The sequence below is a fragment of the Lissotriton helveticus genome, chromosome 9 (assembly GCF_964261635.1).
Source record: "Lissotriton helveticus chromosome 9, aLisHel1.1, whole genome shotgun sequence".
Classification (NCBI taxonomy): domain Eukaryota; kingdom Metazoa; phylum Chordata; class Amphibia; order Caudata; family Salamandridae; genus Lissotriton; species Lissotriton helveticus.
Window position 1 is genome coordinate 1,228,640,052 of NC_136070.1, and position 23,498 is coordinate 1,228,663,549.

The 23,498-nt window shown below is 43.9% G+C and overlaps 1 protein-coding gene across 1 annotated transcript in view; it reads left to right on the top strand.

Moving 5' to 3' along the window:
- ALDH1L1 (aldehyde dehydrogenase 1 family member L1) overlaps positions 1-23,498 on the top strand; it is a 192,171-nt gene that overhangs the window by 130,571 nt on the left and 38,102 nt on the right. Inside the window, exons 11-16 of the mRNA XM_078661722.1 lie at positions 2,360-2,479; positions 12,193-12,320; positions 13,137-13,287; positions 16,936-17,006; positions 20,481-20,586; positions 21,912-21,999. Coding sequence (XP_078517848.1) covers positions 2,360-2,479; positions 12,193-12,320; positions 13,137-13,287; positions 16,936-17,006; positions 20,481-20,586; positions 21,912-21,999 — 664 coding nt within the window. The remainder of the gene's footprint in view (positions 1-2,359; positions 2,480-12,192; positions 12,321-13,136; positions 13,288-16,935; positions 17,007-20,480; positions 20,587-21,911; positions 22,000-23,498) is intronic.

Sequence of the window (23,498 nt, forward strand, 5' to 3'; positions counted from 1 at the left end):
GTAAATTGTAGGTGTTGGATCCAGGTGCCAGCTTACGTGCACTAGGCCCAGTCAACTCTGCGTATGGTTTTGAAGGTCCCACGTATCTGCGTTATGGTTCCAGGAGCTTGGGTCTGGTGTACAGTATCAATGTTCTTCCTTGGTCGGCGCCTTAGTGTGTCGGGCTTGTGTGATAGAATGGATTGATGTTGTGGAGTGCTTAATTGTACCATTTTGAATGTGTGTGCTGTGATTAGGTTAGTTGGTTTGATAGAAGGGCACCCTAAGGCAGAGCATACTGTATGCGTGGGTTTGGTGTCCTCGTTGATACTATGGAATAGATAGTTTCTCCTAATTACTCTGGGGTGGTTTCCTTTGAACAGTCCAAGCAGATGTGAGTGGCATAACTCTGGAATGACGCAATAGGACGTAGAGCAGGTGAATGGATTTATTTATGATTCTCATTTGTTTGTACATTACTTATATTGTTGTGATACCCGAGCAACGAAAAATAAAAGAAAATTAAGTTACTATCAAACCATGAATTTCTTTTGTTCCAATAGTGAACAGCACCACCATCCGTGAGACTATTAGGTAGGTTTGAGTGATCCATATAGAGAACCAGTTTTGCTTTTGAGTATTATACAAGTCCAGGTATAGGGTTATTCGGGCTTCCTCTATTTTTATTACATGGGTTTGTTTATGAACCACAGTGAGGTTGTGTTCGTATAGCATTGTTTGTTTGATTCTGTCTCATTTGTTCTTTGCGTAAGAGATAGGAAGCAGCGTGTTATTTAGGAATTGCTGAGCTGTGTTAACAATGTGATTCATTTATTGTTTTCTGATAGTAAAGTTATGTGGTGAGTAATTGGTCAGTATATGACAGTCAGAGGGTAGAAGTGAGGATGAGGTGGTGCCTTGAAATGACAGTAGTAGAATGTTCTGTGCCTAAGACCTTGCAGGATGCCATATAGAGGTGGATGCCTCCTACCAGAGTGACTCCTGAGGGATCCTTGGAAGATCTTCCCTCCTGCTACAGCGTCAACCACCTTTTGTGTACACAGCCTTAAAAGGTTCTTCCATATCTAGTGTTCGTGCACAGCAATAAATGCCCTCACATCTTCAAGTTTAGACTATGATGGTAGCCTTTGCATGGATATTCCCAGTCCTGACTACAAAAGTTGAAAGTTCAGAGAAAATTCAACTTGTTCTCCATCTATAAACCTGTGGTTATCCTCAGACCGCCTTATCCAGGTCCCTTGGTACAAAAAAGACCAAACTTTATGTTCATGACATTTGAAGTCACTTTACCAACCTCTGGAACAGCCTTCCTCTCATCACACATCGAAAGCTCTACTGTTAAAACTTTCCTGCCTACTGTTCGACATTACCCTTGCTCTTGACATCAAGGCCCATCCCTGATGTGTGCAATGACTTCCTTCATAAAAGGAAGACGGGTGCACTACAAAAAAAAACAATGGTAATCTTGGAGTAAGCACTAAGGAGTCTGCGAGTGCCAGGACCCAGTGCCATTGTGTCGGTCTGCAGTGAGAAAAGCTGGGAGTCTGAGCGTTGGAACATGGAATTAGTCTGAGTTTTGTGGTCCAGTTAAAATTCACAGCGTCTTCCCCCAAACCCTACTTCTTTCTGTACACACACCATCAAACCTTACAATTCCAAAATCTGTGACTTACAGCCATAAAATGGCAAACAATAGATTTAATCACAGAATAGGGAATCAAGAAAGAATATCTGAAAAAACACCCAAACTCAATTTAAATATGGGGCCCTCTCTGTGGTTCACATAATATTTGTTGAAGATTCATGGTGAAATTAAGAAATCTGGGAAAAAAATAATTTCTATATGTTTTCAATCTAACTCTACTATAAATAATCTGTAGCTATGTCATGCAGGTATGTCATCAAGTTTCATCTGTTAAAACCTCCACTTTTGTCAATTGTATCCATATTTTAACTTGAAACTGTATTAGGTGATTATAATTAAATTGTTTTGTTGGTGGTAAAATTTGATGATGTTTCAGGTCAGCATAAAGTTTGTGGTCATAACTGCAAACTCAAACACAAATATTCGGCTCCTGTCTCACGAAGAAACGTCATTGGCTGGTAAAAATACCTCTTTTAAGGCATTGTAATCATTATTTTAAGTTGAAAACATTCTTGGTGTTTAAAATGAAATTGTAATATTGTTTCTAAAATTTCATGATGCTTCAGGTCACAGTATTTCTTTTACAAACACTGTCATGTAAATGTAATTTTCTACATTAAGTTGTTATTGTTCGCAAAGTTAGTCTTTATTTTTAATCCCCATATTATTTTCCATTGAACCAAAGGAAATATGCTTTTTCTTATGTTTTATCAGGTGGAGAAGAATATAAATAACATGACCATAAAGATGCCTCACCAACTCTTTGTTAATGGACAGTTTGTGGATGCTGAAGGCAATAAAACGTATGAAACCATCAACCCAACTGATGGAACTGTAAGTCGATGGTGGATATCAGTGAGGGATGAAAAACGAATGAGCAAAGCCATAAAGAGTTGCCCTATGATGCCGGCTGGTATTTATGTCTGAAACAAGAGTGTTCCTTTGTCATTAGAACCTTTCTTGGAAGTGCAAGAAAGCTATGTTCATAAAGTAGGAAAACTTTACATTAACCTCATGCGTGCTCATGACGAGCTCAGCTCGTCATGAGGCACGGCTGCGCTGTGCTCATGACGAGCTGAGCTCGTCATAACGGCTGCGGCGCTCACACGCGGGGATAATTCCTCCACTGAGCTGAGCGTTCTATTGAAACGGGCGTGGCCGTGACAAGCTCAGCTCGTCATGAGTACAGCGTCACCGTGCTGCGTGACGAGCTGAGCTCGTCACGAGCACCGGGGCCCTGTGCGCACTCCACCCAGCACTGCGAGGGAATTACCCCCGCGGCGAAGGGGTTAAAGACATTGGCCAATACACATTTGCTTCAAATTTACCAATGAGGAGTTGTCTAGGTACAAGAAGTTCTGCATGAGTAAATTGTATGCATTTTAGTACTCTTGGAAAACTCGGTCATAATTTTTTCCAGGAGTACGCCAGACATTCTTTGAGAATGCAAGAAAAGTGAGAAATTCTTCCAAACTTACTGCCTCATTTAAAGCCTAGCGGAGTGGGAGCATCACCGTAAATCGGCGGTGCTCTTACCTCGCTAAAATCATGGTTGTGAAGCTCTATTGAGAGTTGTGAGTAGCACGGGGTAATAATGTACATATGTCAATAAGATTGCACTTATGTTAAAACAATGAAATCAGCATTAAAAAATGAGTCACTACAAAAAATGTCTGTGCTGGCCACGTCCACATCTTCACAGGTCAAAAGTTCTAAAGATCCTTCTCCGAAGAGTCGTATGAACCAAAGCTGTTGAGCCGTGTACTCCTCTTTTTCCACAGCTTGATGAGAATTTGGGCCAGTGTGTAACTTACAGGATGTTTTGTACCTAGTGTGAGGGCGATGGCTTCCTTAAATTACCTCATATCAAAATCTTTTTAAATAAGTCAACCAGTGAACTCTGTTTTGTATCTTGAATCAAAGTATCCCATAACTGGTTATAAGGCATTTGGGGCCATATGTGGGTAATCTCTATTTACCTATTCGTAAATACCGATTTTTTAATGATTCGGTAGTTAAGAATAGGTAAATAGTATGTAGGTAATCATTAGGTAAATGTTACCGAATCGGTAAAATTCGGTATTTACCGATTCGATATTTACCGAATCGGTAATTCCCATTCATTCCTATGGGCCTGGAGGCCCATAGGAATGAATGGGAAGACATTTACTATTACCGATTCCGTAAATACCGAATCGGTTATATGGGGCACATATTCAAGGGTGGCAGGGTGTCACATTGACACCCTGTTGCACCCCTGAATGGTGCATGTGTGCACATGTGGCACACATACATGCCCTAAGGGCATGTATGTCTGCCACATGGCACTTTGGAAAAAGCACAAATTTGCTTTTCCAAAGGTTTTCGATATTTACCAGTTGGTGGTAAAAAACGAATCCTTAACTCAGGAATGCACTCACTTGAGTGCTCCCTACATTGCGGACTCGGTAATTTACCGATTCGGTATGTTAAGAATTCGGTAATTTACCGATTCCTTAAATTACCGAATCGGTAAATTACCGAAACCTGCAATCCTGCCACCTACACCTCAAATGCCCAATACTGGTCGGTAACGGCCGAAATTCGGTAATTTCGGCCGTTACCGACCGGTATTGGGCTACCTACATCTGGCCCATTGTCTTCTACTCTGCTCATTGGGTAAATGGAACTGCTGAAACTGCTTAACACCAGAGGAGAATCAATATGCCTGTACACCAATCTTGACCTGTGCAGCCCGTGGCAGGGGCAGCACGCAGCATACAGCCTTCAGCGCCGTGAGGGGGAACGGCTTTTGCAGACCGGGAGAGCCGTGAGGGAAACGGCGGTAGTTCCCACCCGGGAACTACATTTCCCAGCAGCCCCGGGGCCGGCGCACACCTCAGCATCACCAGCGCGACCGGAGGCGCTTCATAGCCCTCGTCCCCGACGAGCTCTGGGGGAAACAATCTTGACCTGTGCAGCCCGTGGCAGGGGCAGCACGCAGCATACAGCATCCAGCGCCGTGAGGGGAACGGCTTTTGCAGACCGGGAGAGCCGCGAGGGAAACAGCGGTAGTTCCCACCTGGGAACTACATTTCCCAGCAGCCCCGGGGCCGGCGTACACCTCAGCATCACCAGCGCGACCGGAGGCGCTTCATAGCCGCGTCCCCGACGAGCTCTGGGGGAAACAATCTTGACCTGTGCAGCCCGTGGCAGGGGCAGCACGCAGCATACAGCATCCAGCGCCGTGAGGGGAACGGCTTTTGCAGACCGGGAGAGCCGTGAGGGAAACGGCGGTAGTTCCCACCCGGGAACTACATTTCCCAGCAGCCCCGGGGCCGGCGCACACCTCAGCATCACCAGCGCGACCGGAGGCGCTTCATAGCCCGCGTCCCTCACTCGCACCACGAGTCGCGCGCGGGAGCTGCCCGGGAGAAGCCCGGGACAAGGGCGGGGCCGTCTGCGGCCGTCAGAGACCAGAAGAGGCCGGGCTGGGCGACGGACTTTGGGTCATCTTTCCGGGACATTCTGTGAACCGTGAGAGTTTATTTTTGGGTGTTTTCGACAGGCTGGTATTTGAGCCAGTCCGACATGGCTAAATTGCGTTCCTCAAAAACGCCAACATTGTCAGGGCCGATAGATAACTATATGGTAAAAGTTGTGAGTAAAATCAACACAGCACGCCACATGTCTTTAAGCCGAATCAGTCCGCCTGCTTCACCTACAAGTGGTCTAGTACCACCAGAGACTTTTGATCTAGCTTCAGGGGATATTCAAGGCACTCAAATAGCAGTGGAGACAGACACATCTGCCATGTGAAGAAGTGTGGCTCACTGGTTAGAGGCGGCAGACCCGTAAGCAGAGGACGGCCCGGGACCAGGGTTCGATTCCCGACGCGGCAGGGTCGTGGACCAGGGTCAGCGGGCTCGATAATTCTCGCCTCGGTGCCTACTCTAGCCAGGGACCACACTCGGCAACTCTGGGCATTAGCTTGCCTCATCTTCACAACGGCCCCCCAGACCGCCGGGGATGCTTGGTCGCACCTTAGAGATACCCATTAGGGACCATCTCTCAGGGTGAGCCAGGACGGGTTCCCCAGCGGTCGAAGCGCGGAGATACTCCTCCGGGAGTCGATCCTAGCACTATATAAACCCACAATTAATTAATTAATTAATCTCAGTACCCACTGTGGAGATATTAGATAACTCCCTGTCCTCTACATTACAACCTTTACCAACATCTTCCCCGGAACCCTCGCAGGTACGAAGAAAAGTGAGGGCCTGTAGAGGGTCACAAAGTAAACGGGGAGGATACAGAAGAGCCAAGAAGGCAGGCACCACACCAGATAAAGTAGGAGTCTTCCCTGATAAACTAAATGAGGCTGACATGACTAAACTGAATAGTGATCAAATTGACTCCCTGGTTAACATGTTTGTGCTGAAAATGGAGACTATGTTTAGACCATTGGCAGATAGAGTGGAACAGGTTACAAGAGAAGTATCTAGATTGGGCAATCTTTTAGCTACCCACTTAGCCACTTCACAAAATCCCCAAAAATCTATTGTGATCACCAAAGAAAATAAGGGTGCTGCTGTTCCCAGTAAAGGGGTTGGGGACAAAATGGACCAGGTTTCAAAGGAGGTTTCTAGGTTGGGTGTTCTTTTATCTGCACATTTGTCCTCATCTAAAACAGCTAGGAATACTAATATGGGCACCGCTGTAAATGAGGGGGCTGCAACATACATCGTGCCAGTTGTAACACCTGCTCAACCCCCTAGCAATCAAACCACTCCCCCACCCATTTTCAGGACTAACTCGCAACCTAATGTCGTAGGCGACAATTTGGGGCAGAGGGAAGGCAAGCAAAGACCCCTAGTTAATCTCCCACCAGATTGTGCCCCATATATAGTAGTGCTAACCAACGTCCCCGGAGTAGACTTGCGGTTAAATGACGCAAGGGGGGAAACGACTGATTCCTTGAACTATAAAGTAGTAGCATGGTTGAGTAAATATTGTGGCTTTCCTGTCGCATTTTGTAATGATATTATATCGACACGTAGAGTGGCTTGGATAGGTGGTTCAAGAAAAACGATCAGGGGGGACTGCATCATTGTAAACTTTAAGCACCCACAGCATGTAGCTACTGTTCTGCTAAGGGCTGCTTCTTTACCAACTACAGATGATTCTATATGTGCGCGCCCCCTTGGGTTTTTCTACAACCACCTTAGTAACATCTCCAAACCTCAAGTTGTCCAACAAAATCCATCAACATCTTCATCCATGCAGGGCGCTCTGTCATGTGCCCAGTTCGGCTATCGAAACCCCATGCCATCGGATTCTTATTGTTATAGTTTGTGCAGGCCAAACTTTCAAGCTGAACAAATTCTCCCATTGTTCAATCGGTTCACGCCCTCAGCCTCCTTGGAGGAAAATGATTGACTGGTAAACAATTCACGGACTAACTCACAATCTTGTAGAATTATGACCTGGAACATTGCCGGGATTAGGGGTAAAGGTGAGAATGAAATATGGATTGACTTTTTGCAATCTTTTGACATTTTGGCATTTCAGGAGACCTGGGACCTATTGAACAGCTTTTCCCTAGATGGATACAGACATTTTTTTATTCCGGCCACAAGTAGCGTGGCAGGAAGACCAAAAGGAGGTTTACTAAGTTTGTTCAAACTTGATCTAAAAGGAGTGCTAGTCCAGCTTGACTCAGGTTGCCAAAATTGTCTAATTGTTGAATTGAATTCCCCCAATTCACCTAATATTTTGTTTATTAATTTTTATAACGCAAATGCTAATGAAAGTACCAGATATAATCTGGACTACCTCGATCACTTTTTGTCAGTTTATAGAACCAAAGTAAATTGCTTTGAGATAATTCTTTTAGGCGACTTCAATATTCATCCCTGTAACCAGTCTTGTGCCAACTCAGTAGAAGAGGGACCTCCCTGTTCTACAGTTACGCATTTTGACCATTCAAAAAGAGGGGAGGCCCTTGAAGATTTCTTGGCTGTGTGGAATCTGTATGAATCTGGATGCAGTGAGGGTGAAAAAAGGTCCCTACTTTGAAAGGACCTGGAGATGGTACAATTATTGATTTTATTTTCATGTCTTGTTATATATTAGGTAAAGTGGTAAGGTATAAAACAGTTGTCTCAGTTTTTAGTGATCACAACCCGGTCCTAGTAGAGGTATTGTCTAGGGACTTTTTAACCTTGAAATCAGTGTCACATAAGGGAGGCCAAAATGTGATTTCCATAGACCAAGGTCGTAGGTTGAAGTGGTCGAATATAAATCCTGAAACTATTGTACAGGACGTTTTGGGCAGGGCGGTGAATGATGTAGATATTTGCCTAGATACACGGGCATTAAGTTCACAAGTAGTTATTGCGTTTGACAACATCTGCAAACAGATCAACCAAAGTTTAACTGGGGCAAAGGGACTCCCTAAACAACATGCAAAGAGATGGTTTGATCATTCATGCTCAAAGGCACATGCTGATCTACTTAAGGCCCTGAAGACTAGCCCAAAAGACCGTGCCCAAATAGCTAAGTTAAGAGTATGTTATAAAAACACTATACAAACTAGGAAGAACGAGCTAAAAGAAAAGGCCTGGTTAAAGCTACTTGAACCAGAGACATTAAAAAACAGCAGTCAGTTCTGGGAAGTAGTAAACCAGCCACTTTTCTCAAACGAGGAGAATCACCCCCTCGAGTCCAATATTCCTGATGATGCATGGATTAACCATTTCGGGAGCATATACTCTAATACCGCCCAGCAGGACCCATTAAATGACACCACCTATAGTAAGGAGGGTTCCTGTGTTACCTTTGAGTTCTTAGAAGTGGAAAGGGCGATAGACCAGACCCTGAAAAATAAGGCACCTGGCCCCGACGGGGTCCCTGCCGATATTTTCAAATATGCCCCAAAATTGTGGTCAAAGATCTTGTGCAAGGTCTTTAATGCATTAAACCATAACAACATCCCAGTATCTTGGAAAGAATCCATCATCATCCCAGTTTTTAAGAAAGGCGACAGGGTAGACCCAGCCTGTTATCGACCGATTTCTTTAATAGATTCATCGGTTAAAATCTTGGGACGGGTCATTCTGCACAAATTACAGGAGTGGCTTGATGACAAAGGGATACTGTCAAATGTGCAATATGGATTCAGATCCAAAAGATGCACTTTGGACCAGTGCCTTAACCTACAACTGTTGGTGGATAAATACACCAAGGCCAAGGATGGGTCACTATATCTGGGGTTTATGGACCTGTCCTCGGCCTTTGACCTTGTAAATCGCACAAAACTTTGGCAGATTTTAATTGATTTAGGTCTTGATCATGCCCTGGTAAATTTTTTAGCGGACCTACATTCTGGTCTCTTGGCTTCTGTTAGGGTGAACGCAGAGGGGCGTTGTTCTAGCCACTTTAAATCAGAAAGGGGGGTCAGGCAGGGGTGTATTATGGCCCCCCTTCTGTTTACAGTCTATATAAACGCCCTTGAGCCCGTGCTTAGGGAGGCCGCGCTTGACATACCGCATATAGGGGAACTTGGTATACCGGTTCTCCTGTATGCGGATGACACGGTCCTCCTAGCACGGACCGGGGTCGGGCTTCAACGTTTGCTGGACGCTTTTGGCCTTATTATGACTTCCCTCAAAATAAATGTAAAGAAATCTCAAATCATGATTACGGGAAGGGGCTCAAGAAAGAAAAACTCGAAAATGTTTCGCTGTTGCGAGGAGGAACTTAGCAGAGTCCCTACATTCCCGTACTTGGGGATTATCTTCGAGGAGAAGGGGACCTGGGGACCGCAGATTAAAAATAGAAATGCTGCCTTCGCCAGAACCTCCTCAGCAATCATGGGCTTTAGCAAAAAACTGGGGGCTAGGCCCACAGTAGCTCTGTTGAATATTTATAAAGCCAAAAGTTTGACGGTAGCCACATATGGCTGCTCATTATGGGGTCATAGTGCCATAGACTGTCTACAAGTCACTGAAAATAAATTTATGAGATCGATCTTATCAGTGCCACAGTCGACCCCATCATACACGATCCATTCAGAGCTAGGGGCCGGTTTTATTACAGATATGATAAGAGTGGCCCCCTTAATATCCTGGCTAAAGACCTGGTTGAATGATGAACTCTCCCTGAATCATGTTATCCTTAAAGATTGCCTCTTACTAGACAATGTAAATAAAATTAAGTGGTTATCTTATGTTAAACAGTGGTTTCATAAACTAGGGAGACCGGAGCTCTTTTTCTCACCAGATAAAATAACTCGCAAGGACATAGCATTAACGAAGGGGGCCATGTTACAGATGCTGTCCCTAAATAGAGAGGAAATTGAGCTCAGAAAACCCACTGTAAGGGCTAATCTTATTGTTGCCAATCCCCCAGGACCTGAACTTTACCTTGTCTTAGTTAATCGTTCTTACCACAGGTTTCTTTTAACACGTTTCCGTTTAAATATGATCTATCTGAATTTAGGTCACTTTCCTGAATGGAGCAGTCCTGAACAGGCACCACCGTGTTCTGCGATAATTTTTCCAAGCAGGACACAATGCATTTTCTGATGTTTTGTGGTCATTACACGGCTGTAAGGACGAAGTTTCTTGTCCCCATCCTTAAGGAGGTAGGGTTTTTTAAAGTTAAGCCCGCTCTCCTATATTTACAAATATTAAATAGCCCTAGGGTTATTTTTAATGTTGCCAGTTATTTGGTGGGTGCTGTTAGGGTTAGGAACAAGAGAATGATACATTGTAATCAATTGTATTTTTATAAAGTTGGATTTTTTGTATTGTATATATTTTTCTTTTTATTGGGCAATGTAATATGGCAGCTAAATTTCCTGTAAAATGATTTTTTAACATTTATGAAATTTGTGGGATTTTTAAACATAAAAATTGTATTTTGCTTTTAAAGTCTATTTGATTGTATAGTATGTATTACCGTCTTTTTATGATATTGAATTATCGAAATAAAGTATTTTGACTGACTGACTGCCTGTACACCCAGCCATACTTGAAAGGGTTATGTGACATTTATATGTTGCAATACCTCATATGCAAATTAGAACAAGTATTGGCAAAACCAATTGGTCTTGCTTTTAAGACTTAGTTGCTTTACCAATTGCTTTCGGTGGTGCTATACAACATCAGGACCCAGTGCAGCGCAGTCAAAAATAAATAAACAAAAGGCATGCATTCTGATGGCAGTGGGCACCCATTGCTTTATTCTTTATTTACCAATCTAAGTGGTGTCCACCATCTTGGATCAATAAATATATTTTTAGTGCGAAAGGGCTAATTGAAAAAAAGCTCTGTGGGTGTTGGGTTGTGTGGGGGTAACAGAGGAGAGGGTGAGGGAAAAACAGGAAAAGCAGCACATGGAGAGCACAGGAACAGAAATGAGTAAGAGAGAAAAGGAGATATGTCTCGTGGGTGGTGAGAGAGAAGCATATGGTCGAAAGAACAAAACGGGAGGAGAAGAGCAGCCCACAAAGGAAACGTCTGGAAACCACATGCACTTGTGGAGTGCTTACTCAAAAAAAAATTAAAGAGAGCACCGCAGGCGGAGGGAGACTAACACACAGTCGAGAGAGAGCAACATGGAGCAGGGAAAGAGGAGCGCATGAGGGACACAGCTGTAAAACACATGCACTCTGAAGGAGTTTCTTAAACGTTGTGGAAGGACACACATAAAGAGGCTGTGCTCCAGGGGTAGAACAGATACAAGATAGACAAGCCAAGCCATTGAATGAGAAGCATGCACATGAGAGGGACAATTATGTCAACAAATGGTAAGCAATGGGTGACCTTTAATCCCACTGTAAGATCTGGTAAGCTGACAATAGGTATTTTCCATCCAGACACCTTACCAGGTCTGGTAAGCTTGACCTAAACATTTATGTCTTCTCCCTGAAACGGAATTAAAAAAACTAAAATCATTTTTCTGCATGGTATGGATAGGCACACTTCTATGTTAAGGCCAAACAGCAGTTAACTACATGCTTCTGTGCCAAAGGCCAAAAGGCGGGTCGCCTATTTCGCCGCCATGGAGGGCACCATTCGTGAACACAGAAGTAATGTAATTGACATTGTCTTTGGCCCTAAGTGCCAGATGTTATTATTTGGCTGATGTTCATTTGTTACATTTGCTTCCTCCATTGGCTGTATGAATATGTTCATTTTGGGTATGTCCTTGGATGGTGTAGTCCTTCTGTCTAAATCCCCTTAAAGCAATTCTTGGGCATGTGGTACAGTACAAATGTATTACTCAGTCAGTCCTGTACCGATGCTGTTAACATTTAAAAAAAATTTTATTCACCACTCATATTAGAGCTCTATGTGCATAATGTTGTTTTTCAAGGGAATTAAGCTCTCTCGAATGTTTGCTGTAATCAGTGGCATGAGGTGGGATAGTAATGGGTAATGTAAGCCTGTTTTTCTATTCATCTGCATTTAAATATGTACAATGGGATATATTAAATTTTTCCATGTGCCAATACGTAGTTTTATCTGTGTTACCATGGATGCTGGCATTTCTTCCTGCAGGCCATCTGTAAAGTATCTCTGGCTCAGATTGCTGATGTGGACAAAGCTGTAGCAGCAGCTAAGGATGCCTTTGAGAATGGAGAGTGGGGTAAAATGAATGCCAGAGACCGCGGTCGACTCATATACAAGTAAGGAATCTATCAATCGAATAGCCCATGGTAGAACTACCAGCTAATTCTGGCAAAGTCTGTTTTTTGTGTCTACCACTTCCTGGTAATGTCCTGAGCACCAAAGGGGCATTTCCACCACCAGAGATTCACTTGTCATAGAAGTGATGCTTTTTGTATTGAGGCAAATTCTTTCTGTTTTGTGCCAGATAATGTGAGTTTCAGATTTGGGATAAGTTGTCGTTCTGTTACCCACATACTCCTCAAAGCTTTCCTATGAATTGTCATGTGTTGTTTTGGATTTGAGCTCTTAAGGCTTAACCCCTTGCATGCTCATGACGGAATTACTCCGTCACGAGCCACGGACACGCTGTGCTGGTGACGGAGTGGTTCCGTCACGGCGCGGCCGCCTCGCCCACGCTGCAGGAATTCCGCGCCTGCGCAGGCGTTCTATTGCGCGGGCGGGGCCGTGACGGAACCACTCCGTCACAAGCACAGCGCGCCCTTGGCTCGTGACAGAGTGGTTCCGTCACGAGCATGGCGGCGCCGCGCGGACCCCTCTCCCCCCCAGCGCCGCGGCGGAATTACTGCCGCGGCCAAGGGGTTAACTAATAGCTTGGTGGTATGAGTTTATCTCATGTGTAATTGGCCTCTACTGGGACCCAACTCTCATCCTGTGTGACTTTGTAAACAAGGCTTAAGTTGCAAGCTAAGAAACTCCCATCTTCCACATCGACACACGTTATTGCCCAAAGAGGTCAGTGATGGGCTGGGTAGACGAACAGCAATTAAAGAGGACAGTTTTCTCAATCCATTCATGTTTTCCTGCTTCACTAGACTAGCTGACCTCATGGAGGAACACCAAGAAGAACTGGCAACCATTGAATCCATCGACTCGGGAGCTGTGTACACCCTGGCGCTGAAGACCCATGTGGGGATGTCCATCCAGACCTTTCGATATTTTGCAGGGTGGTGCGATAAAATACAGGTGAGACCCTGCCAGGTTGATCCTTTCCTTCTTACCTTGTCTGTGTTACCACATATTATTATTGCTCAAAAAGGATGAACAAATAATTACTAATAAGGTGATAAAGAAAAAATATTATTTTCTGTCACAAACAGTCATGAAATATGTCGTTATCATCACTGTATTTTGATTATATTTTTGGCCAAAAAGCTCCTTTCCCTCAGCATCTGTGGAAAAATAGAGGAAATCTGAAAACAATGGACGTCCCTCACAAACATGGGAACTAGTTTTTGGCACAGAATAATACACCTGCTCAGGATCTAATGCCAGTGGTTCCCGCACAAGTCAAGCACTGACCTTTGGAGAGGAAAGAACTGCAGCTTACATTTACATGTCTGATGTTCTAACCACACATTAACTAACGTTGTGAAATGTTTTTGGAGCAGACAGACTTCCACTGAGATTGTTTCTCCTCAGAATTCTAAGAAATATGTTGGAAACTCAGTAGACTCTTCTCAACTGTTTATATAATAAAAAAGCAATGCTACTCACAGAACCTGAAATGTAATCCAAACGGTAAACAACGTTTACCACATATCTTTTTCCCCGCAGGGAATCACAACGCAGTCGTTACAACGACCGCGTTGTGATTCCACATATCATTACTCCGCAACTCGGAATAACGACTTGCGGGGGGGGGGGGGGTGTTGGATTTAAAATCCAACACCTTCCCTATTGTCCGCACAGACTGGAGTTGGAATAGTAAATTATACTATTCTAACATCCAGCGGCCCCCCTCCGCAAGTCGTTGTTCCGACTTGCGGAGTAGTGGTATGCGGAATCACAACGCGGTCGTTGTAACAACCGCGTTGTGATTCACTGCGGGGAACAAGACTGCGGGATGACAACATACATTCTAGCCAGAAGAATGGTACTGTCAGGCAACTTTAAATATGCAGTGCTATTAAAAAAACAATGTAGTAATCTCAGCTATCCAAGAAAGATTGGGGAGAAGTACAGTTGATCCAGTTGCTCATGGTGTTGCATCAGAACAACTAAGATTATAAATGACTGTGGCAACTACGGTAGTTAAAACAGTAGTCTTAATTTAGGAGGGCAGGAAGTTTTGTAGCCCTTATAACTGTTTGTGCAGCTTGTGCTAGGTATTCCTTTTTTCCAGAGTGCACCAACCAGATCATTCTGGGGTTTCATTTTTCTGTTGGCCCACCATCCTTTCAGCCATCTTCAAGCATGCCTGCAGAGTGTACAAGGCATCCTTTATAAACAAAATAATTCAGTGACAGCCCTTGTTGGCATATCTTCTCTAAAGAATTCAAACAAAATGAAAAAGTCAAGGGTGGGGTAGGGGAATAAATATCAGTGCAGTGATATCAACAAGGACATCTTCAACTAAAATTAATGTTATTTCATTTTAATGTGGCTCTACGCGGTGTAAAGAATTAAAAGAGAGAGGTTTAATGAGAGTATGGCGGACGGTCCAAGATGTCCTCCAATATTGCCTGCTATGCTTAGAGATATGCCTTCAGTGGAGCCACAGACCGGTGGCTCTGCTGAATACACTGAATCTTTGCTGCATGGCGCTATGTTTAGTTCGCACAGCCAGCAAAGGCTTTGGTTTTCAAAAACAAACATTCAAAGTGGGAGTTTGTGAAAATCAAAATAGAAAGGGTCCTGTCATGCTTTTTCCAAATGAGTATGGGTACTTTTTTGGTTTTCTCTTTGGGACTCCAGGCTTCACTACTGGTCCCAAAGAGAAAACATCTATGATGAGACTGCTGCCCTAAATAGGGTGGATATTCTGCCATATATTGCCAGACAGGCTGATGGCGTATTGGCTGTTGCTCAAAGTTCACCTTTGGCGGGGCCAGAGGAGAGTCCGGTGGTAGAAAACTGGTGCTTCCCCAACTTTAATTAGAGTACAGGAACTGTGAGTTTGACAGACAGGCCAGTCAGTGCTTTTTTCTGACACCTCACATCTGCCAAACTCTAAATAGGCAGCACGGTGTGTTGGTTTAGGATATACCCGTGTTTAGCCTGTAGGAGTAGCACACAGTTTACAGCCTATTGGCATGTACATTTTAGAGCACTAAAATATACCAAACACAACCCCCTATAATTGCATTGCTTCAGGCACTTGTGTGCCACTCACATACTTCTAGCCTAGATACATCCTTCAGTTGCAGACCCTAGTAATTCAATGTGCATAGTTCCCAAAGTGTGTTGTCTGCCATATTTGCTCTTATGACCAGATTCCACAATGTCTTGGTATGTGAACATAACCGGTTGAACAGTACCTCATTGAACTCAGAAGTCTGTGAGTTTGTTGAGAGTACTCCATGATCCTACGCATCCATTTATAGACTAAGTAAGGGAACACTGAGGCTCTCTTCTCATTTGTTTTATTTGTACGATGCTCTGATGGGTTGCACTCTCGCTGTACTGGTTGACGGCTTTCCCCTCTTCCTTCCCTTAGTTTAAGGGAGGAGATAATTTCCTATAGCAAATATTGGTTTGCTCCAGATATTCAGTGGTTTCCTTCCCAACCTGCATGCTGTTGTGTTATCTTTCTGCCTGGCCTAGCACCTCATAACAGTTTTCTCTTGTGCCGCTTTTGTTAATTTGGTGGGGACGTAGGATGATTTTTTGGTTCCCTCCTGTGCTTTGAGGACATTTAACATCGGGCAGAAGAGTTCTTGAGGGCTCCAATCTTTAGATAAATTTGCAAATCATCAGCGGAAGTATGTACAGTAAGATTGTGGGATGGAAAGTGAGACATGAGGTGCAATGTGCAGATATTAAATAAAAAGAGTAGGAGACTGACACTTGGCGGACTCCTTAAGAAAGCTGTTGTGCTGTCCGGCATGAAACAGCCTAATTCTACCCATTGGTCTCCTTTGTAGAAGGAGAATCTGAATCATGTCTATAGAGTGGCTGAAGGCACTGTATATTCTGTATGTGTGATGCCTCCAGTAGCCAACTTACCTTGGAGAAGGAGCATAGGAACTGAGTATTCCTCTGCTTTTTCAAAGATTGCCCCCTGACTTCCCTGCCCCCTCCGGCCAGTGACTAGCTCACTTCATTGCCGTTTTTAAGTTAAGAGTTTGACTGATGGATAGATTAATGTGGGCTAATGTTTGTTTAGTCTACATAATGTTGACACTGTCCCATCACATACTCATCCATTCTTAGTAGTTTGGACAGCCAGTGGATTCCTGCTTTGGGGCCAGAGCTGTTCATGACAGTGCAGGCAGCTGAAGGCAGGTTTATTCAGTGGAGACATCAGGACTGATCTTTGAAATCAGGTCAGTCAGACCATATATAAGATGGAAACAGTATCATTCACTGTGTGACCTGTAGGGTGATGCAGTCCTTGGTAAGGCGTGCCAGGAGAGCGTTTTTCTAAAGCACACTAAGGCTGTAGGCCCCTTCACAAGTGATCAATTGGATCAATTGCAATAACTTTGCAACATCTTGCTTTTTAGAACCAAGAACTGTGTTGGCATATTCTGAATAAAACAAAACCAATAATAACAGAGGAGGAAATAAGAATTTATTTTGCAAGCCTTTAAAAAAATTAAACATAAGATTAGACAATTAAATTTTTAAATACAAAAAAAAATGATTGCTTTTAATTGTCTTTTTCCATAGGGTTCAACTATCCCAATTAATCAAGCTCGTCCAAACCGCAACTTGACCTTCACCAAGAGAGAACCAATAGGGTGAGATTCTTTTCTTTAATTAGAACACAAATAATTTAAAAATAGTGTTTTAAGAGTGTTGCAAGAGGCATTCTGGGTCAAGATCCCCTTGTCACCACAATGAATATATATTTGATGTAATTCAAAACATGTTTTATGTATCACAGTCATTAACAGGGTTCCCCTCTTTTAGTCGGGGGTATCCCTAACATTCTATGAGTTGCTTGAACACTGTTGAGTAGGTGTAGGCTAGCACTTGTGGCTTTGGAGTCAGAAGTGCGGTTTTAAAGGACCAGATAAGGTACTTACGGCACGGAGCATTACATTGTAAGTGCATAGAATCTGCCATAACCTCATGTTAACCTCTAGTATTTGTTCCTTTCACTCAATACCTTTCCCTCCGTACTTGGCCGGCACCACGAGGCCCTCCGGGTTAGCTGCGCACTCTACAAATTCAATTTAATATTAATAATAATAAGAGAGAATTAGATTTACTGAGCTCAGGGAAGTGTCAGGCATTGGGCAATTGTGGCTGCTCATTGCAAACAACCAAGTGATAGACCAGATCACAGAACGTCCACAGTAATTGGCTGTTACAAGCGTACATTCATAGGGCAGAGTCACCTGTTGTTACCTGATGACGTGCCTGAGCCCCCACTTCCCTCTCAGTGCAGAGCGACAGCTACATTTGGTGTAACAGTACAGCCTTTGCGGGCACCTCCAGGCTATTTTTTTTTTTTTTTTTTGTAAAACAACAAAAGAGTGTCGTGAGAGAAGTGTGTAAGCACTAGACACCGAGAAGAAATCTCCCTGAAGAAGTCACAGTGGAAATCAGCGTTTTTTTTTTTAAGGAAGCCCTCACTCACCACCCTGGGTGGTGACATGCTTCATCATCGGGCCCACCAGGAGAAGCCTGTGTGTAAAATAAAGTGCAAAAACCAAACAAAAGTGATGGGAAACCTTCAATTTGAGGTCCCTGTACTGTTTGTAATGCACAAGATCCACACCCCATGGGTCTCGGGAGGGGGGGGAGCGACAATGGCACACCGCCCGCAACGCCTGCCACCCGTTTTGCACCTAGCGTCTCCTGCTACCGGACCCCATGGATCAATCAATGGTTTTTGCACTTTATTTTACACACTTGTTTTTAACTTTCACGTCCTCTGGTAAGGGTGGGCCTTAGCGCGCCCATACCGCCGAGGTACACCACCTGACGGTATTGTAATTGTATTGTAAAAATATTTATTGAGCGCGGTTGCTGCCCGCAGGCGTCCAAGCGCTGGGTAGAGGGGAAGTGACTGGAAGGAGCTAAGGTACATAGGACCTTAGCTCCTTCCAGTCACTTCCCCTCTACCCAGCGCTTGGACGCCTGCGGGCAGCAACCGCGCTCAATAAATATTTTTACAATACAATTACAATACCGTCAGGTGGTGTACCTCGGCGGTATGGGCGCGCTAAGGCCCACCCTTACCAGAGGACGTGTCCTGATGAAAGCCCAGTAAATGACACATAGACGGGCAGAAACATGTTGACCCCACTTTAAGTGGAAACAACTGAGTCATTAACTGGTAAGTTTCCCACACATATTTTACTTATGTCAAACTGACCATTGAATAAAATCTTTTCTGTATGGTACAGTTTCTGACATTTTTTATTCACATTTCTTTTTGACACTTTTGCCACAAAGAACCTGCTCTGCAGTAATCTGGCATTGTAGCACACCAGGGAGGCATTCGGCTTCTCCTGGTGGGCCCGATGATGAAGCATGTCACCACCCAGGGTGGTGAGTGAGGGCTTCCTTAAAAAAAAAAAAAAACGCTGATTTCCACTGTGACTTCTTCAGGGAGATTTCTTCTCTGTGTCTAGTGCTTACACACTTCTCTCACGACACTCTTTTGTTGTTTTACAAGATTTAACAGGGGTACCAAGAGTGTCCTTTTCCCTCTCTCTCAATTTGTTATTACTACCACACCTCCAGGCTATTGTCAAAGGTTGGGATCAGAGTCCATAGTTCAAGGTCCTGCAGCCCTGTACCAGGGAACCCTAACCATGTCTTCCACAGAGTTTTGTGGCCCTTGTGTTTTCTACTTTTTGGGAGTTTGCAGCCTGTGGCTATATTCCTATGTAAGGCTCCTGTAAGGTTTGTGGAATCCTTGTCGTTCCCTTCCATGGGTCCAAACAATGTAGTGGGCATGACTGATTATAGATTCTCAATCCGAGTGTCCCGAAAGCCATTTCTTCAGAGTCCAAATTGAAAAGAAGCAGCCAGTGCTACACTTGTTAGTGAGGGTGACCAGGATCCAGACACTGGAGGTGCAAGGCCACATTAGGGGAGGTACTCCTTGTTAGAATTGAGTTCTTTTGAAAACAAGGGGATGTGATTTCAGTTTTTAGGAAAAGGAGGAACATTGCAGACATCTAGAATACCTTTGCGGCACAGGGATTTAAGTATTCAGTGACTGAAGTGAAGAAAAAATAAGCCCGCACATCCAGAATCCAGGGATATGCAACCAGCATGGGTGCTCTGATTATATGGAAGGCATAAAGGGGTGGCCAAGCCGAGCCGCGTATGCTGTGTGGAAGCCATGGCCAGGTTGAACCAGGCGCGTGGTGTGCAGTTGCTAAAGAAAACAACTATGGCACTTTCTCATTCAGAGAGGGACAGAGCTGGCTTTCTCCAGTCAAGAAAGAAAATTACATCTCCAACATCCATTTCAACTTCCCTATTTTGGAGATGTTGTCATCTCCTGGGAACAAAAAAGAAATGTTATGCCTCCTCTGCATTGCAAACTCGGAATAGGAGGGATTTATCACACCCGGTAAATATCACGCTCCAGGGTAATAATACTGGCCAAAACATCACTCTCATTTGAGACTATTTAAATGAAGGTGTATGTGCACTGATATGTACAGTAAGCACTGCACAAAACAGATTCCTCATTTGTGCTGAAACCCCTGTGCTTACGTATTGTGATCTCCTCAGAGCTCAGAACAGTGAGATTTAAAAATATTTACTAGGAAAGTTTTACCACTGGCATGTTCATTTCTAACTGGTGAAAAAGAAAGTTTATTATCTTGAGGAATATATGAAAGAAATCACATTTAAGCCAACCAGTTGTCTCATGCATAAATCACCCTCACAGAGAAAATAATCCAAAGTGTAAAATTTAAGTTTCTGATGAGGGTTTTTAGAGCACACAATCCAGAACCAGATGCATCTCTGTCGACAGATGTTGACCCAGCACTTAAAAGAGAACTTGTGTCTCCTAAAAAAAGTGATCGACCGAGCATAAGCTATGCACAGGCACAGGGGCACTAACCCATTCAGACACTTGAACACCAGTCAAAGAATGCTAAACTCAGCACATGATGAGACTGACAGCAAATTAATTGATTAATATGACTGACAGCCTGTAGATTTGCCAGACGGCCAACAGACTAAGGGTATTCCCAAATTTCAGCTGAATGACTTAAGTTAAATTGCTTTTTTTCTAGTGTCTGTGGCATTGTGATCCCTTGGAACTATCCCCTGATGATGCTAGCCTGGAAGACAGCAGCCTGCCTCACTGCCGGAAACACTGTGGTGCTGAAGCCGGCTCAGGTGGGTGTAAGGGATAATTAGGGTAATGGGAGGTTTATTCACATGTGTGATATTTCAGAACAAACACATGAGGACACCGTTAATCTAGAAGTGGTGGCGAATCACTGGCTTGAATGTGGAGAAAGCTCTGAGGGTCCCATTCAAGATGAAGGACAGTGGTCATTAACCCCTTGGGCGCGGCCGCAATTCTGCGCCTGTGCGGCACTTTTAAACAGTGGGCGGGTTCATGACGGCCCCCAGCCGTCATCAGCACACACCCACCGGGATGCATGACAGCCGGGGGGCGTCATCAGCATGGAAAGGGTTAAAGGATTGTTTTTTATGTGGCATGCAGCTTTCACTCAGTTAGCTAGGGACTAAGATTGTAAAACTAATTGCTGACAGACTACTGCGCTCTATATGGGAAAAGATCACTGAAGTGTGCGTTGACAGGTTACTGAACAAGATGCTGAGAGAAATTACTGAACAGGGTGTGCAAATATATGACATGATAGGAGAGGTCATAAAGATAGTTACCAAAGGAGAATTTTGTATGTATCCAGAGAGAGAACATAAACTGGTTAAAGATAGAGTTCAATGTATTGGTTGAGTAGAGAGGAATAAGATTGATGAGCAGAGTTAACAAGCCTGGTCCCACATGTTAATAAGTTTTTAACTGCATCTTTACCAAGACAGCCTAACAAACACACCGATAGGACTGATAATTAGGTTTGATAAGACTGTAAGTGCACCCTCCCAAGGTTCTCCTGGCTAACCCACAAGGTAGTACTAAGATAAATACATATACTCCACCATTCTCTTATTTTAAAGGTAACATCCAGAAATCCTGCCTATAAAGGCAATTATAAAACCTTTTGAAAAATCTAGATTTAATTTTCAAGTTTCAAATGGAGAGAACTTTGCCTGGGGGCATTAGAGGACTTTACAAGAGAACTACATTACAGTCCACATAATTGTTTGTAGGCACAAGGAGATAAAGTAATTTGCCTATAATCACAGGATGTTGAACCTAGGCCAGAATTCAAATCTTGTTGCCTAGTTCCAAATTCCCCAACTCCAGAGGTCACACCTCCTCTCTTTGTTGATGTTTTTACTTAAAATAAGTTTGTTTTTTACTCTGCTCTGCTTTATAACTTTACAAACTAGAACCCATAAGAGGTAAGGGGTGGGGACAGGGGCAAGGGGTTTGAAACTGACCATCTCAGTAAGTCCCTTAATGGAGCCCTGGTTTTTAGTTTGGGTGTTAGGTGGTGAGTGGCATGGTTCACTGAGGCTTTAACATTTACTCAGTTAGTTAATTCACTCTTCTGTTCTGGATCCTCCAGGTAACTCCTCTCACTGCCCTCAAATTCGCTGAACTGACGGCAAGAGCTGGGTTTCCCAAGGGTGTGGTTAATATCCTGCCAGGGGCAGGTAAGTGCGTGTTCTTCTCCCGGAGGTTTGGGTGCGATATTGTTATTCTCAGTGAGAGTGTATTTTCTAATATGTCTTGCTTTCAAGCTTGCTACTTGAATTTTGCTGCCCTCTTTCTCGCTGGGACTTTCTCTTAAAGGCAACGTACAGATCTTAGTTCAGATATACTATTTAAATTTTGTTGCGTCATATCCCATCGTCTATAATCATAAGCAGATAAAAAAAAAGGTTTTAACTAAAATCCTTGAAAGGTAAATGTAGGTGTTACCTTGAGGTTAACAACCAAATGTACCTTACTTATGCCTACCATAAGCCCATTTACGGGAACACATATCTCCACCACGGGTGCTCACCACCTGTAAATCCCACTGCATGGGTGTGAATATGGATGTTTCAATGTGATGTGTGGTTAGCTTTGGAAGTTTGGAGATGCTTCCAAACTACTATGTAGGTGTAGAGAAACTCCTCACAGTCCTCTTTTCGTCCATGAAAGGGTATGATTTTTTTCTCCAGCACAGCAGAGGCATAAATCGTTCCTCTGGGAACGAGGGCCACAGCTCCCTAGACACCTGAGCTATTTTCTCATATTGTAGAAACTGCCTGGTGCCCAAACTAAAGGTGTCCACTGCCTGTTTGCCTGTAATGTATTATTTATTATCATATAAATCTCCCATCGTTAGGCATCCCCCCTCCCGCCATCTACGTATAGACATAGAGGCCAAAAATTTTGAGAAGGGTCATTCTACCCATATGGGAATATCCGGGGTGTATGCCGCTCGTCGTAGCACTTTCTTGACTGTGAGTTCCCATATTTCGGCCACATGTCAAATTATATAGGGCATGCCTGGGGTACTGGTGCGCCCCTCGTTAATAGCTCAGGCAGTGTTCCGTCACGAAATGTGCCTGCCAGCAGGCGCTTCCCCCAGTTGTCGGCTTCATCCAGCCAGTGCACGGCATGCTGTAACGAAGAGGCCATGTAATACAATTCCAGGCATGGTACCTCCAGTCCCCCGTCTGCCATGTTTTCTGCAAAGTGGCCAGGCTGACCCTTGTATGTTTAGCACCCCACAGTAGATCTATCAGTAAACTATCTAGGGTGACAAAGAATTGTCGCCGTACTCTACGAAAGGAATGTTGCATTGTGTAAATATATCACGGCAGGATGATCATTTTTGCTATGGCAATCCTTCCCATAAGGGACAATAATAATAATAATAATAATAATAATAATAATAACACCTTTTGTAGAGCGCCTGGTTACACTAGGCAACAGTGTGTCCCCGCGCTTTAAAACTAATTACTAGAACAGAACCCAAGAGAAAAGGCCGCTGAAGGAAAGGGCGAAAGGATCTCAGAGTTTCGGAAAAAGGTAGGTAGGTAGGACAATGGTAATCCCTGCCAGAAACGCACGACCCCCGTATTCCCTTGATGACTTTCTCTATGTTATGTGCCATATATCGTTGAGCTGTTGCGGCCAACTTAATCCCCAGGTTCCTAGG